Raw genomic sequence first — 16,566 nt, 5'->3', positions numbered from 1 at the left:
CATCACTGCAGTAGGACACTCCAAAGAAGACCCAAAACGACGAATTTCATTTACTCGGTTATTTTAAGCGACCAACATTTTATAAAAGTGGTTCATTAAATATCTATTATCGTTTGTGCTCATAACTGTGGGAGCCTAAATTGCGCAGTTGTTATACTTTTAATAGAGAGCATAAATTTCGGTTTCTATGCTGCGGTTTCCTTCCTTTGCGACTGATAAAGTGGTCTAGCACAAAATCATCTGTCTCTTTAATAGTCCTCTTTTATGGCCAGGAGAAGAGTCACGGGTAAATACTTTAATAACAACGCCACATTAGCTTTATGAATTATAAATAAATTTTTCAGGAGTTTCTTAAGTTAATTAAGATAGTTTTATTGTTTTTAAATTAGAAGTGTCTCACTGATAATCTGTGGAATGAATGTAATGATTCAGTCTGTATCGATATGGCAAATATTTTTGGAAAACTGCATGACTATTTTTGATTATTCACATTTTATGGAAAGAATTCTTTTAGAGAAAAAGTAGGGAAAACGAATTATTTTTCACTATACATTCCCTGCTCTAATCACCGAGCATATTATAATTACCTGTTGAGATTAATCCATATTGATGGACAATGGTAAAAAATGTCTACAAACAACTTCTTTGCATTTTTAAAGTACAGCAATACAAAATAAATTGCAACGACTAAAATGCATTCTAGCAAATAATGCTTAATGAGCTAGCTTCGATTTAAAATGAGTTTTATTTCTTAAGGAGAAATGAAATAGAGTATGAAATTATAACTGAATAACGCAAGGATCGCGAGCAATTTTTTATTGCAAAATTAATTTGTTTATGTTGTGCTTTTATTGCTTTAGTTTTATACAGTTCTTACAATATGAGCAATTATTTTACGAGCAATTATTTTGTGAATTTGCAGATTCAATTTTATTTTTATTTAATTCGAATTAAGTTTTATTATTCAAATTGGATACAGTAATGTTGTCATTTGGCACCTTTTGAAATAAAGAATCGTTAAAAGGGCATATGCATAGTTGTATAAATTTCATAGAACAGATACAGTAATTTTTCTACAAAAAGCCTTTATTGTGTATCCCAGGTTTTATTAATTCAAGAACAAAAAATTTTTCTGAATCAGTCGCTCATATAAACCTACCAATTTAAAATAATAATTTCTTCATTAATTTTAATGTAAGAAACTATTTACTTGCATAAAAGGAGATGGGATTTAGTATTATGGTAGTATGCATTTAGAATGGTCATTCATGAAAATATTAAAGCGGAATTGCAGCCAATTTTGAAAAAAGGACCCTTAAAATTTCTATGCAGTTTATGTACAAATAATATGACACCGTTATCAAGTGCCCAAATGTTAAAATGGATAACGAGGTGACATAGCAATCGCAAAATCTGAGTACGGTCATAGGCTATTGCTTTTTACTTTTGTTTATATTTTTTCTTACTAAATTATTTCAAATTAATCTAACATTTACAAACAGTTTTAATTAATATGTTTTTTTAATTTTTATTCAAACATAAATATTTATTTTTTCTAATTCTTGGATTACAATTTAATTTTTTGAATAAAATTAATTATAAATATGAATGCGTTTTTTTAAATATTCAAAATTACTTAAAACAAATTAATCCAAAGATGATTTCAATTATTCTGATATTCAGTTTTGTTTAGAAATATAAATGTGTTCTCTTAATACCTAAATTATAATTTTTTTAATTAAAGATGTGAAAGCGCTTTTCCTTTTAAAAATTATTTAAATAAAATTAGTCAGGTTTAATGAATATGTAATCATTTTATCATTAAAAAATAAATGTTCGTTTACCTAATACTTGAATCAATTTCATTTTTAACAGGATAAATAATTGCAAGCATAACTTAAATGTTAATTAAATTACTTACATCATAAAAATATTTTTTTTTTTATTACGTACAAGAAGCAAATCGTAAAAACATTTGAAATCAAGTTAGATATATTTTGACATCTTGTACAATCGATAAATAATGATTATCCACAAGAGAAACCTTAAAGGAAATGATTAGAAAACAAATTTTATTTCATTTATCTTCAAAAAAATATTTGTTTTTCTTCAGAAATATGGGCAGCTTACAAAGCATAATGAATAATATTACTAAAAATTTTCAACCATCTGTCTATTGCATTCCATAACTTAACACCTGCTTTCTACTTTTTCCTTTTCGATTATTGACATTTAGAATAGTTGCTAATAAAATTTTATTAATTTCAGCTGCTCTCTTTTATTACCGATAAAAATACAGCCAATTGAGTTATAATAAATAATATATATATTTAATTATAATAAAAAATTAAAATGTTTAAATGATTTTAAGATGATGTCGTGTCCGCGTTACCACGGAAAGGGGGTGTAGTACCTTCTGAGGGTAAAGACCCTTGAGCACCCGAGGGCAGAAGTCTGACTTCTAGCTCATATGAAGATGAAACTCACTCATTCGCTTGCACAACCCCTTCTTACGGGGGGGGGGCACATTCACACACCTCACAGATAGAACAGCCATGCCCGAACCGGGATTCGAACCCGGGACGTCCAGATCACGGGGAAGATGCGCTACCCTTATGCCAGGACGCCGGCAATGATTTTAAGATAAAAATAGTTATTGAAATTATTTTTATAGTAAAAATTATATTATAATTTAAAAACCGTATGTATGAACATAATTATTTTTCTTTTTACAAACAAGTTGTATATTTTAAAAGAAAATACATTTATTTTTTCCATACAAAAATGAATGTCATGTTAATTGAAGCCAATTATTAATTTAAGCAATTTTGTTTAGTTTTAGTTATATTAATGTCCAGTAGTAAAGCAACACTAAGACTATTTGGGACGGACCTCGTAATTTTGAACCTGGGTCAGATGACGAGGACGGCATCCGAGCTGGCACCCCCCCTCCAAATTTACACACCATGCCAGCAGGAGGAAGTTTGGTCCTGACAGATTTAACGTGCAACAGATCCCCTTACATGGCTGTTCTTAGGTGGAATCGGGCCTCGAACCTGAAAACCTACAGCTCACGAGCCGAGACCTTAAGATCCGCAGTGGCCTGGTGGTGAGTAATTTTGAAAATTTAAAAAATCGCATTCACATTTATAATGAATTTTCTTCTAAAAATTAAATGGTAATCCAAGAATTAGGAAATAAATATTTATTTTTGCATAACAAAATGAAAATCCACTATTAATCTTGTCCATGTTAATTTCCGTCTAATCTTCTCTTTTATTTCATATAGATGAGTAAATTTCTTATAATTTATTTATCAACCAGTTTCCTACATAGATTTGATATATCCTTATATCCTATTCTAGATTTAGGGCCAATAAAAAGCATTCCAATTAATTAGTATTAAAGATAATGATGCTGCAAAACACGGAATGAAAAGCATAATATAATCCTTAAAATATTGCACTTCAATATTTAAGAGCCTAAATAAATTTGAAACAACACAAAATTTGCTGTCCAAAGTTTACAAAGCGAGATTTCATTTAGGTTTAATTTAGCACACAGATATGAATGTTTAGAAAACTAAAATGTTACCTCTGATCGGCTTGGATCGTTTGCTGATAGAAGCGGATCGTAATTGTCCTGCTTTTGTTTGAGAATTTTGTACATTTCTTCATTCATTCGTCTGGTGCATTCCAAATGAATGCTTTTGGAATCCGGAGTGTACACTGCAAAGAAAATTAAAGAACCATCGTTAGAAACCTGAGTTATCGCTAATATAAATCTTGTAACATTTTCAACAAAAATTTGAATAAAAATTAAAATTTTATAAACTAATTTATTAAATATAATAAATATGGAATTTCAAATTGAAATGTAGAATAAATTAGAAACTTTTGCTACAAATTTTCATTTTTACAACAGGATTATCAGGTTTAATTATTTTTCCTTCCTCTCCCTCCCTCTCTCTCTCTCTCTTTTTTTCTTCAGAATAAGAATTACTGATGATGAACCAGTGAAGTGATGATAATAAAAAAGAAGTAAAATGTACGGAGAATGAAGAATACTACTTTAGATAGAACATCGCTAAAGAACTATTATGAAATGACGTCGTAGCTCCTACTAAACAATATGGAATTCTAATAAACAGAATAAAGAGATAATATTGAACCTTCTTCACATTTTTCCGGACCTTTCCTTTGATGGATTTCTTTTTTCGAAGATATATTGTCCAAATTATACCAGAAATACGAACGGTTATACGTCTTGAAATGCCTGGTTCTTACCGCGTCTATTAGATGAATTTTAGACTCCAAACAGGTTATTATAGAATTCTTCTGAAAGTTCAAAGTTTTTTGTTGTTGTTGTTGAACGCGGATTTACTGCAATAACAATTAATATCCTAAATGTTTTTATTATCATTCGTTCAAGTAAGCTATTATGAAATTAATATCAATATCTGGAAGAAACCAGCGGGAGTGATCCCCAAGATTTTTTTCTCTCAGTCTCTCAAATAAAAATGTTATTCGCTTCATTTTGCATAAAATTATGAACACTGAACAAACCCTTAAATAACACGATTTATTTTCATAAATGAAATTGTGTGATTGTACTACAGAAAAGGAAACGCGTATTTAACTATTAACTACTTTGCAGGAGTGGAAAATAATCAAGGATCAAGCATGGAATTTGCATTTCATCCTTGCTTAATTACTTCCTTCACGATTAGTTGCTAAATTCGTTTTTTATACAAGTAATAGAAACTCGAATACACATTTTGGAAGTTTTCACCAAAATTGAATACAGAATTAAAATATTAATCATAAGATAACATACAAAGTTTCTACCGTCGATACACTTCAAAAATTATGACATTTAAATGCATGAGAAAGTACAGACCGACAGACAGTCAATCTCTTAGCGAATTTAGCTCTAAATCATTTATGATTATACATTATAGAACAAAACTATTTAGCAAATTTTATCTACTTAGCTCTTTATTCATTGTAGTTACCTATTCACTTGTATGCGGACACCAGGACAGACATATTTCCGTTGAATGAATTTTGTACAAAATTTGATAAAAATCTACAGATTTATGTGAAGATTATATAATAAATTGCATCCATAAACCTCAAAGCGCTATTCAATTATCACATCTACAGACAGACAGACAGACAGACATAATTCCAAACGAGTTCTCGGACTCAAGGAGGTCTGAAATAAGAAGATACTTAAAGTCTCGAGTTTGAATATTCTGTCGATAAAAATACCTTTCTTTTCTACACTTATATTCAAGAAAGTAAAAAAAAAATGGCTAAATAAAGAAAAAGTTATATTGGTACACAAAATGTTAAATTCATACTTAAGTTTTCAATCTATGATTATGCTATGCTATTACTTACTTATTAATTATTTATCGAAAGTATACATACTTTTTTAAAGATATTTAATGGAAGAAGACATTTTTAGTCATTTCTGCTGAAAAATTCGAGTCACAGATCTTCTTCAAAACATCAGGAAGAAGATTTTAAGAATGTTGTTTAGTTACCGTTTTTGGAATGCTTTTTCTTCTCTTATCCCAAACAAGCATTTTTATTTGTTTCAGTGCAAAATGCTGCATTTATAGCGACTAAAAAATAATGATCCCCTTTTTGCTGCGTCAAACTGGAGAAACTCTTGATGTTCACTAGTATAGAGAAAGCGCTTCACACGTTTGACAGTACATGATGTTAATTGCTTTATAGAGCGGAAGGCTGTTTGTAAAAACTTGTCTGTTTTATTTTTGATCAAGACATATACTCATAAGAGATGTTCAACTAGCCTGTTTAGAAAATTTTATTTCATTACAGAAAACATTATCCGCTTCCACTCAAAAAGAGAAAATATTTCCTCCCTATTCACTTTACTTTAATTGATTGATTGGTTTTTTGCCAACCTCGTGTTAGCTTAAAATATATAAAAAAATTATTCATAAAAAACCAGCATGGAGATGCAAAGTTAAAAGAACAAGATGAAAATAGAAATTATTTATTACGCATAAAATTGATGTCAAATAAAAATGAAAACTCATTAACACGGTAAGGTTCGTCAATTATATATTTCAAATTTGAATAATATCTTCCAAAATTTTCTATTCTTAGAAAAGGGTTCTTAAAGCATTCACATATAATATACCAGACAGAAATTATAGTACTATATCTTGAATAAATTGGAGCTGTATACGAATGAAGTAAATACTTGTGAGTGAAATATGACCTATAAGAAGCCTTGTTAAAATGACACTCATTCTATGGCTGAGAGAGTTTGCCTTAAAACCAGAAATAGATGGTTGGATGGAATGCAATTTATTATCAAATTGCAAATCCCAGATATGTTGCCATATACGCAGCGAACATTGCTTTAAAATTTGATCTAAGTCTTGAAATGGAACAAACGTTTTTTCATTTGAGCTAGCTGTTTTTGCGGCAACATCAGCTTGATTGTTCCCAGGGGTACCAAAATGTCCAAGAATCCAACAAAATTGAATAATAAAATTGCGATCCAGCAATTTAAAATATAATTTTACTGTACTGAGTATCAAAGGACTGGATGAGTTCAAAATTGCTTCAATTGAACTTTGTGAATCAGTATACATGATCCAGTTTTTTTCGTTAATAATCTGATCGATTTTAAAGCCGTGTAAATGGAAAAAACCTCCTGAAGTAAAAACAGAACAATGTCTGTTCAGCTGCCTAGAAAGTACAATGTGATCAAGTATTACAACTGAACCAACATGGTCGCAAACTTTGGTACCATCTGTAAAAGCAGTGCGGTATATTTCAAATGACAGCTTATGATCACAATAGATTTGTATACAAACAGGAGCCTAAGCAAACTTACTGTTTAAAATAAAGTGAAATAATCACAACTAAGAAAGATGTAAAATAAATATATTAATGAAATGTTAACAAATTAGCTCATAATAAATATTTTTAATTACAAATACTCTTTCTTTTATTTTTACCTGCCTATCATTTCTTTATAATTCGCTGACAATGAATTTGTCACCTCAGCAATTTTAAGGAATGCAATATTTAAATTATATCCCGAAATGTTTCTTATTTGAGGGAAGCAATATTATTTCTAGAACTATTCAGGGTATTATTCTGGGAACAACTCTGATGTATTTTGGTGATAATTAGGTTGTGCCATAAGTGACATTACATCCGTAAAGAGATCATAATTAGAACATAAATAATTATCACAGAATTAACAAAACTTTAAAAAAAATTCACACACATATGTGCTGGGTGCAAAAGAAATTGAAGGCACCTAAACGAAATAAAAATCCAAAATAAAAAAATAAATAAAAGAGGGACTTAAAGAATAAACGTGGAGGAGGTCTGTATAACCCAAGTAGTAAAGCATACATTATATTACACGATAATATTATTGTTCAACCGAAGTTAGTAAATAAATTTAGCAAATGTAGGCAATTTAAATTTAGAAAACTCAAATATAAAGAAAATAAAGGATTTAAAAAAGGAAAAATTATAAACAAACGAAAAAAAATACATTGGTTCATTCTTAGGTAGAGTCCATGCTCAGAAACAAAAATGAAATAAAATGAAATAAAATAAATACTTAAAGAAAAAGAGTCAATTTTGCATATTTTCTTCTTATATATATACGATAATTTTCAATTTTAATGATGCTTGACTTTCTCAGTGCATACTCTGAAAGATTGGAATTAGTTTTAAGGAATTAGGGTTAAATTAGTTTATGTAACTTCATTTCTGCACTAATTAGATTTTTGTACATTAGTTATTCACCAACTAGACAGCAAACAAGCAAAAATAATTCTGAATAAAAAAAAGTTGCAATATTACTCTCAAAAACAAAACAAAAAAAATCCTAATATTGGACAGGAAATCCACAGGAATGAAATAAAATATTCCGAAGCCTATTAGATAAAAATTGTGAAACAAAAAAGGTAAAAATGAAAGAAAACGTTTCACCAACACAATTAAAACTCTAAAAAGTTACAGGAATAGAATATAAGAAACATCAGCTAACTTCCGGATACTTGAAATTAGAATTTTTTGTTTTTGTTTTATGCAACGATCATCTACCTCTAATATAAACATAATTAAGATTTGCTTAAATTAAAATATTTGGATTTATCTTACTTTTCATTAATTTGAAAAGTCAAACGGTGCATTGACCTATATATTATGATAAAGTTATATTAATAAATATAATAGTTATATATATACTATATGTAATAGTTATTATATATTATTGTACACACTTATACATATATGTAATTATCAAAGTAATAAAGTATGTATTAGTATAAAAAGTATTATTAAGTAAAACGAATAATAACTAAATAGTATTTCTAATTCCGTAGTAAGTGCAACTTTATAGCAGAGAAATTTTAGACTAAATAAATAAATGAATAATAAACCTTTGAAACGTTGATAAAGTAAATAAAGTAAAGGGAAAATAGCTCGTAATATTCAAAAAATCTACAATATTGAAATTTAAGTCTTTATAATAGTTTAAAAAATTAGAAAGATATAAAAGAAAACAACTCTTTTTAAAATTTCAAATGATGTCAATTAAATAATTCAGTTTCTGTTGTTTATTTTCCAATCCAAAAATAAGCATTTTTTTAAAGGTGAAATGCTGACTTTGCGACTTTTTAGCTCTGGAAAAACGATTCTATAACACATAATGGGAAATTTATTCAAGTTTCTTAACACACTTGTGTTATTGAAGCAGTTCTTTGTTGTGGAAAACAAACAAGCTAATATTGGGATATCGGTATGCCATATTGTATGAGAATTGATTTCAGATAAAAATCAAAATACAAAAAATGTCGTTATTAAAAATTTCGTAAAAATTAGAATATTAGTTTAAAAATAGTTGACACCATTAACATCATTGCCTTGCAAGTAATATAGTCTGTCATTAGAAAGCATTATATTACAAAGGAAAATATTTCGACAATTTATAAAAAAATTATTTCATTTCTGATCAGGTGTACGAATATATATGATACAAAAGAAATAAAAACATAAAAATTTATTACAATTTTATTAGATTTAAAACTTTCTTTAAAAATAGTTCCATCTAAACATTTAATCTTGGAAGAACAATGAAAAATGATGAAAAAGTCGGCCTCCAGCTGGAATTTAATATCTGTCGAGTGTTGAAAAGCTGCACTTCTTAATATCTTCGGGAGATATTAAATCAATATTGGGCAGAAACTAGGCTTCATATTTACTGAAGAAACTCGTCGGATCCACATTCATTCGATTTAGTTTTGATTCGTCACCTCATTCGAAAACGCCTGCCACCTCTTAATACCCATTTCATTGACAAATATTTGCTGATAAACATGCTTAAGAGAAATTTTGAATTTACAAAGCAAATCCGTTATAGTAAAGTGATTTTGCAATTTAATTAATTTCAAATATTGGAATGTTCTAAATTCTACATGATTATAGACTTCATAATATATATATATATCTATAATCTCATTTAAATCACAGGAGAGAAAAATTTCTCAAAACGTTGTATAGAAGAAATCGCTGAGCCTAAATCTACCAAATTTCGCATCTAATTAATTAATCACAGAATAGTATATGTGTATTAAGAGCAACTTCTTTAAAAAATTTAATTAATTTTTAAAAGATATGAAAACTTCAATACTGTAACCTAAAGATTGATATAAATTTCCTTTCTATATAATTTGTTTTTTTACCTCATCTTGCAAGTTTTTTAAAGAAATTTTAAGCATATTTTACATTACTTTGCATTACTTTAATAACCTTACTTTCTTACATACGTAATATAGAGAAAATATAATAATCGTCAAAAAATTTCGAGCTCGAGATTTTGATGAATCCCCACTTTTTAGACCTTCCTGGGTTAGAAAAATATATTGTTGGTACTGTCTGTCAGTCTGTGACAACAATAGATAAGATTCTATTTAATATCTATAATGATAAATATATTAGATTTAATATCTATAATGAAGACACCTATCACATTTTGAGCAAAATTCAATTACGGATTGACTGTCAGTCGGTCTTAAAACAGAAATAATGCGATAACTCAAAAACGTAATGATTTAAACACATCAAATTCGGTATGGGATTTTGTAACTACAAGTGTTGTAGTGAATAGCTTATAAGCCAGTTAACAACTATGCTACCCGAGCAATTGTTTTTGTATCTTGGTCATGTTACTGGACTGCGAACTACAAGGTCCAAGATTCTATCCTCGCGCATCTCAATTCGTTACAGTGTAGTTCTATATCAAATTTCTATTTTAATCGGCTGAGGAAAACGCGTTTAAAAAACAAATTCGATTTCCGGATAATATTAACCACATGCCCGGGATTAATCGCCAAATAACTCGCCAAAGATAGCCACAATAGATAAAGTAAAAATATTGAACTCACACCAAAGGTTAATATTTCGTAACTTTAATACATTAATGTCATGAAGGCATTCGCTGGAAAAACGTCTGAACAGAGTACACGAGAAAGTTTTGGGGTCCTTACTCCCACTTTAAAATATATATATATATATATATATATATATATATATATATATATATATATATATATATATATATATATATATATATATATATATTATAAACTTTTGAAATTCTTTGATGCCTTTGACTGAAATGTGAAGAAAGAAAAATCATTTGCTTCTTATATTGAAAATGAATTGCTTGTACAGTACTCAAATACAATGAATAAAATTAATCTCTTTCTTTTATATCAATAAACATAAATTATAAATTTTCTTGCATTCAAATTTATAATTTACATATTAAATTACAAATATTATTTTTTTAAAAAAAAGTACAAACAAATATATTTGTAAATATATATATACATTTGTTTCTGCCAAATGTTTTTTTTTTTTTTTAATCTAAAAAAATGTATTTTCATTTCTTATGGAATAATGTTTTTAAGGCTAATATATTTTCGAAATTCTGTTAAGCAAATAAATAAACATTTTATTTGAAATTTAAATCTCAAAAGCATAAATTTATACTAATGATATTATAAAGTGTTTCTGATTATAACGTATAACCATTTACTTTTGAAATGAAGTGAAATTATAAAATTTTCTGAAAATTCCTTGCTGTTTATTGAATCTGCCGGATTATTAGAAAGTGGAATTTAATTTTTCCTATATTAGTAAAATATTAAATGTGGAACCGAAAATAAATCATTCTCAATGCTTTAGAGCTAAATTAAATGATAAAATACACATCCTGGTGACAGCAAAATTTTCAATATATCCAAAATAATTATTTTAAGATATATTGAAACGACAACTCAAATAAGGAGTAGTTAAAATAAAATTTCTTATATAATTTCTATAAGAAGCTTTTCTATCATCTGCAAATCTTTTCTTCCCAGATTTTGAAAACATCATATAAATATTTGTTAAAATAGTAAATTAAAATTCAATTTTTAATTGAAAACTTTGATAAAAAAGAGACAAGAAAATATTTTATTGTTTAATTAGTTGATAATTCTAAATTAGTTAAGTAATTCTAAAAGTTGTTACAAAGTAGATATAAATCATTTATGCGGCGCAAAATATGTTTAATAATATAATAAAGAACAATAAATGATATTTTTCAAATGAGTTTGCATACGGAAATTGAGAATTAAATAATGCTTATTTTTTAAGCTCTTAATAGAACTTTAAAATAGTTTTTTTTCTCTTAGCTTTTATAAATTTTATGATATTTTGTATATGAGTATGCATAAGAAAATTAAGAACTATATAATATTTATATTTAAAGCTCTTAATAGAGCTTTAAAATCTTTTATGCACGAACTTTATCAAAACATCGCATTTTCTCAAATCAAAACAGCGATATTTAACACAAATGTACATCTATAATATGTAAGAATGTAAATTTTAACATTAGAATCTCTTACTTCATTAAAATATGATTGACTCTCGCATGTCGTCTTATTTAAATTATTCTACCATATTTCTCGAATTTTATACACGTCTTGCAATCGATGCAGCCAATTATTCATTGCACAGTTAACGTCAATGGCAGGATTCCGCCTATGAATTTATAGTAGAAAATTAGATTGTATCCATGATCAAAGAGATATCCACAATATTATGCAATGGAAATGACTCTCCGAATAATCGTTAAATGAGATCCTAATCGTAAACATATGTCAGTGGAACACTTAATCTGCATTGCGTTATACCAGAATGTTTTCGTAGCCGGGAGCTAAAGATTCCCCTTACTGCTTTCGGCAACTTATTTAAGACGAAATTTACAATTAAAATTCGGAACACTCAGAATAGAACATTGCGAGAACTTCCCCGGCATATTGGTTCTCGATACTCCTCTTATTGATTGAACAGTAAATAATTCGAAGGCTTTTGGATTCAGTGGGAAAGTAAATACAAGAATCTCGCATTTTGTTCAAGGAAATCTGCATAGAATTCAAGGATAAAGAGGCATTACGTAGATACTTTATGAAATTTAAGCATTCTTTTCAAAACGACGAATACTAAAACGTAAAGAATTGTAGCAACTTTGAAATGTAAAATGCTGTGAACTAGACAATTCTGTAATATTTTGATCCCCCAAAAGATTCAAGTAAAAGTCTACTGTTTTTGAAATTTCATATTTTAGTAGTAGATTAATATTTTGATATGAATATTTTTGATATTTATATTATAAAAAATAAATATATATATATAAGAATAGGACATTTGCATATGGTTTATACTATATTAGTATGTGTATAGATTCTTTTCATTCGATTTTTTCAATATAAGATATTCAATTCATGTTATATTAATATAAGAGCCGTTTTCTTTGAAAATGGTGCAAGTCAATTTTATATTATTTGAAGATATTGAAAGGTTTGCATTTGAATAATTTAGAAAAATGTTGGAATACATTAATACGATCATTTTATGTTTTTTAAATATTAAATTAATTAAAGTTTATAATGTGATCATTTTTAAATATCGGTTAAAAGAAACTTATATTTTTGATCGATTCAAATGAACCTACGCCACTTTCAAAATCAACAAAGCATGAAAATCATACATTTGTGAAACATTAAATTTGGGATTCCTATAGAATTAAGCTAATTCTTTAAAGAAATTGTTAATAAATAGGTAAAAAAACAAAATTAAAAAGTTTTATTTTAGTATTTCTTCAAGAAATCTCATTTAAATTATTACAACTTTATATTAATAACTTTATATGTGCTAATGCAGGAAGGACTGCAGAGATTTAAGCCACATTAAGCATTCCTATTTTGTCCAATGCATATGTCACTATGGGCTATTATATTATTTATTATTATTACTAAGCAAAGAAATTAAGCAATTAATTATCTAAATATTATGTCTTTGCGGAAAATGGACTTGCACCCATTTTCACAGAATTTAGAATTGTAATTTCATTAATTACAAAAATTTATACCAACAAAATGTTGAAAATTTTGAAGGATTTTATCGGGAATTGTTTATTGATAAAAAGCTCATAACATCATTATCATTAACTAACTTTTTGTCAAAAATGGATCACTTTCAAAGAAAGCGGCTCATTGAACATGTCACGTTGATTTTCCTAATAGCCTTTCCTAATCTAGTAATCTTTTTCAGTTTCCAAATACAGAAGCATTATTTCTGATTTCATAGAAGCTGTTGAAGTATTGTTTGTTTTATTCTTCGATTCCCTTGTGCTAGTGATTCTGATTCATCTTAAATGACATTTAAAGCTCTTAATGCCAACTTACATACAAATCCATTAATCCGTCACGACAACGATAAATTGATTTTCAGATTTCAAGGACTGTCAGAGCTTTTAAAATGTCTACTTTACCCAATAACATTTCTATACATTATTTATAAACTAAAAGAAGTGTCCATCTAGACGGGCTGTTACCCTGTTAACAAAATATCGGATATGATTGTCAAATAGAAGTTAACAAAAATTTGTAGTAGAAAGTCTCACTCACAATAGCATAGTCCATAACAAATAAATATTTGTTAAGCGCTTTAGATGTAAATATATAGTGATAAGTTTTGTTTCCTTGCATGGGATTTTCTCTATCTATAATATTCATGAACATTCAATTCAAAACTAATTATTAAAACTGGTTTGAATATAAAAAAAATTGCAGACATCAGCTCATTAATCATTGTTACAATACAGCATTAAAAAAATTAATTTTATGATCCCATAGCTAATTTTCTTTTATACTTAGCTTTAGTTGCACACCGATAAATCAGTCAAATAAAATTTTAAAGGAATGTCTCAGTTGACAAATGCCAAATCAGAAGTTCAGATTGTGCATCCATTAACGAAGCAGACCGAAAGGTCAGGTTACATCCATCCAGCGTTAAAGACGGCGAGGGTTGATTATATATATACTGCTTATTTTTTTTCCTTAAGACTAAATATATAATTTTGATAGAATATTTTTCCAATGAAACGTAATTTTATTAGTTTCCGTTTTTTTTTTTTTTTTTTTTGCTTAAAAAAAATAGCACAAGCTGCATGCCTAATTAGTAAAATACCAAAGTTTTTGTCTTAGAATCCAATGTTAAGTGTGAAAAAGTGTATGATTAAGAACTTTAATTATTTAATTCATATTCTGAATTTTCATTAATTGTTTTATTTAACAGCAAACCAACTAGTTTTGTTTGTTTCTGAGTTTGGTTCTCCTAACTATGTCAGTATGATAACCGTGTAATGACTTTCTCTTTTCATGCATTTTTTCCTTCGGTCCAATTTAGTGTCTAATTTTCTTCTCTTTGTTGGCTTACTTATATTTCAAAATTATATTGTACAGATTCAGATCCCTTGCCCTGAGACACCTGTTAACCTCTGTAACATTCCCTGGTTCTCGCACTCGATAATTGGCATTTCCGGCCAGCTGTGTCAAAAACTGTGCAACACACCCACATTGGTAAGTGCCTCCAGACTGCCAGATGGGAGATCCTCTCCCCTAGTAGGGTCATCTGGTCATTAGGTGTCTCAGATAAAGAACCATACGTGCGTTTTTCGTCGTCTCAAGGAAATAAATCGTATCTTCAAAGGGGAAGAGTGTCAAACCTTTTGGATGTAAATCCTTATTTTTTCACTGTGAAGGGTCAGCTACGAGGATGGATCATTAACGGACATTCCCACGATCGACTGGAGCCCATTGAGGATTTTTCTGAACGGCTATTGGGTGACAGGGAACTAAAGTGCACTAATGTGAAAATGAGAGGCGGAGATTTGACAGAAAATAAAATGGGGGGGGGATTTTCGGAAGAGAGAGGAGAGGAGAGGGGAGTTGTTTTGAGGAGAAGTCAAAGAAGCTTCGTGTGATTCCGGCTTCAGAGTTAAGATCCACTTGATGAAAATCGGTGGATTCCTAGAGCTATCCCTGTAGTAGTAGGCACTAACAGCCTGTTAGCTTTTCTTGTGAGGTTGTTTCTCCGAATGAATCGAGGAGCTGTTTATATTTAACTTTCAATTGTGTTGTAAATATTATCAATCACATTAACATAGATGAGAACGAGTTGTTCTATGTACACAAGGCTGTAAATAAAGAAATTTTCTTAAACGCAACCCTCTTGTTATATATCTTATATTTAGTATCTTATATCTTATTATTAACCGCACATTAGTTTTTAGTCTCCAAAAAAAAAAAAAAAATCGTCAGTGATAACATGTTAGACTTACGATCATTTGTAACTATTGTTCGCCAATGGTATGTAGTTAGTAACTAAGTATCGGTTTTATTTATTATGACATTGAACTCTCATGTGTGAAAATAAAACTCTGAGCTCTTGTGGCTTTTTCGCCTTTGTCCAAGGTCCACAATTTCTCGTAGGGGGGGGGGGGGGAGGGTGAGAATAATACTTTTATTTGTGGGTATACGAGAAAGTTTCGAAAAGACCACTCCAGCTAGCTTGAAGTGCATGTTATTTATTCAAACAAATTTTGAAATATTTAATTTTACTATGCATTATAATATAAACAGTCCTACATTATAATATAGTCTGTTTGCGCTAAAATTTTGTACAAAAAAATTTATTTTATCTTAAATTGTGATGAGTCAAATTTTTTCATAATCTTTTTTTCACAAGTCAAATTTTGGCATGAGTCACAACATCAGATATTAGTGGGGCTAATCTAAGATAAGTAAATTGGTGTATCGCTTATATGTGATGCTCATAACGTTTAGTTTAGTTATATAAACGATCTGTTTTAAAGCAACATTATGTATATTTTGGGACGGAACTAGTAATTTAGAACCGCGGTCAGATGACGAGGAGGGCACTTGAGCTGGCATCCCCTTCTCCAAATTCTACATCACACCAGCGGGAGGATGCTTGGCCCAGACTTATTTAGTGTGCACCAGACTCGCTTACACAACGGTTCTTCGATGGAATCGGGCCTCGGACCTGAAGCCCTCCAGTTCCGAAGCCGAGACCTTACCACCAAGCTACCGCAGCCAAAACGCTGGTAATGAAAGATTTCATAACTTTTAAGCAAAGC

At 28.9% G+C, this 16,566-nt stretch overlaps 1 protein-coding gene across 3 annotated transcripts in view; it reads right to left on the bottom strand.

Annotated features, from left to right (window-relative positions):
* LOC129974840 (nephrin-like) overlaps window positions 1-16,566 on the bottom strand; it is a 654,834-nt gene that overhangs the window by 26,934 nt on the left and 611,334 nt on the right. For all 3 annotated transcript variants that reach the window (XM_056087607.1, XM_056087606.1, XM_056087608.1), the window contains one exon: window positions 3,595-3,728. In XM_056087607.1, the coding sequence (XP_055943582.1) occupies window positions 3,595-3,728 (134 nt within the window). The remainder of the gene's footprint in view (window positions 1-3,594; window positions 3,729-16,566) is intronic.

The sequence above is a fragment of the Argiope bruennichi genome, chromosome 7 (assembly GCF_947563725.1).
Source record: "Argiope bruennichi chromosome 7, qqArgBrue1.1, whole genome shotgun sequence".
In the NCBI taxonomy this organism is placed as follows: Eukaryota; Metazoa; Arthropoda; class Arachnida; order Araneae; family Araneidae; genus Argiope; species Argiope bruennichi.
This window is presented reverse-complemented; position numbering and strand designations above follow the sequence as displayed.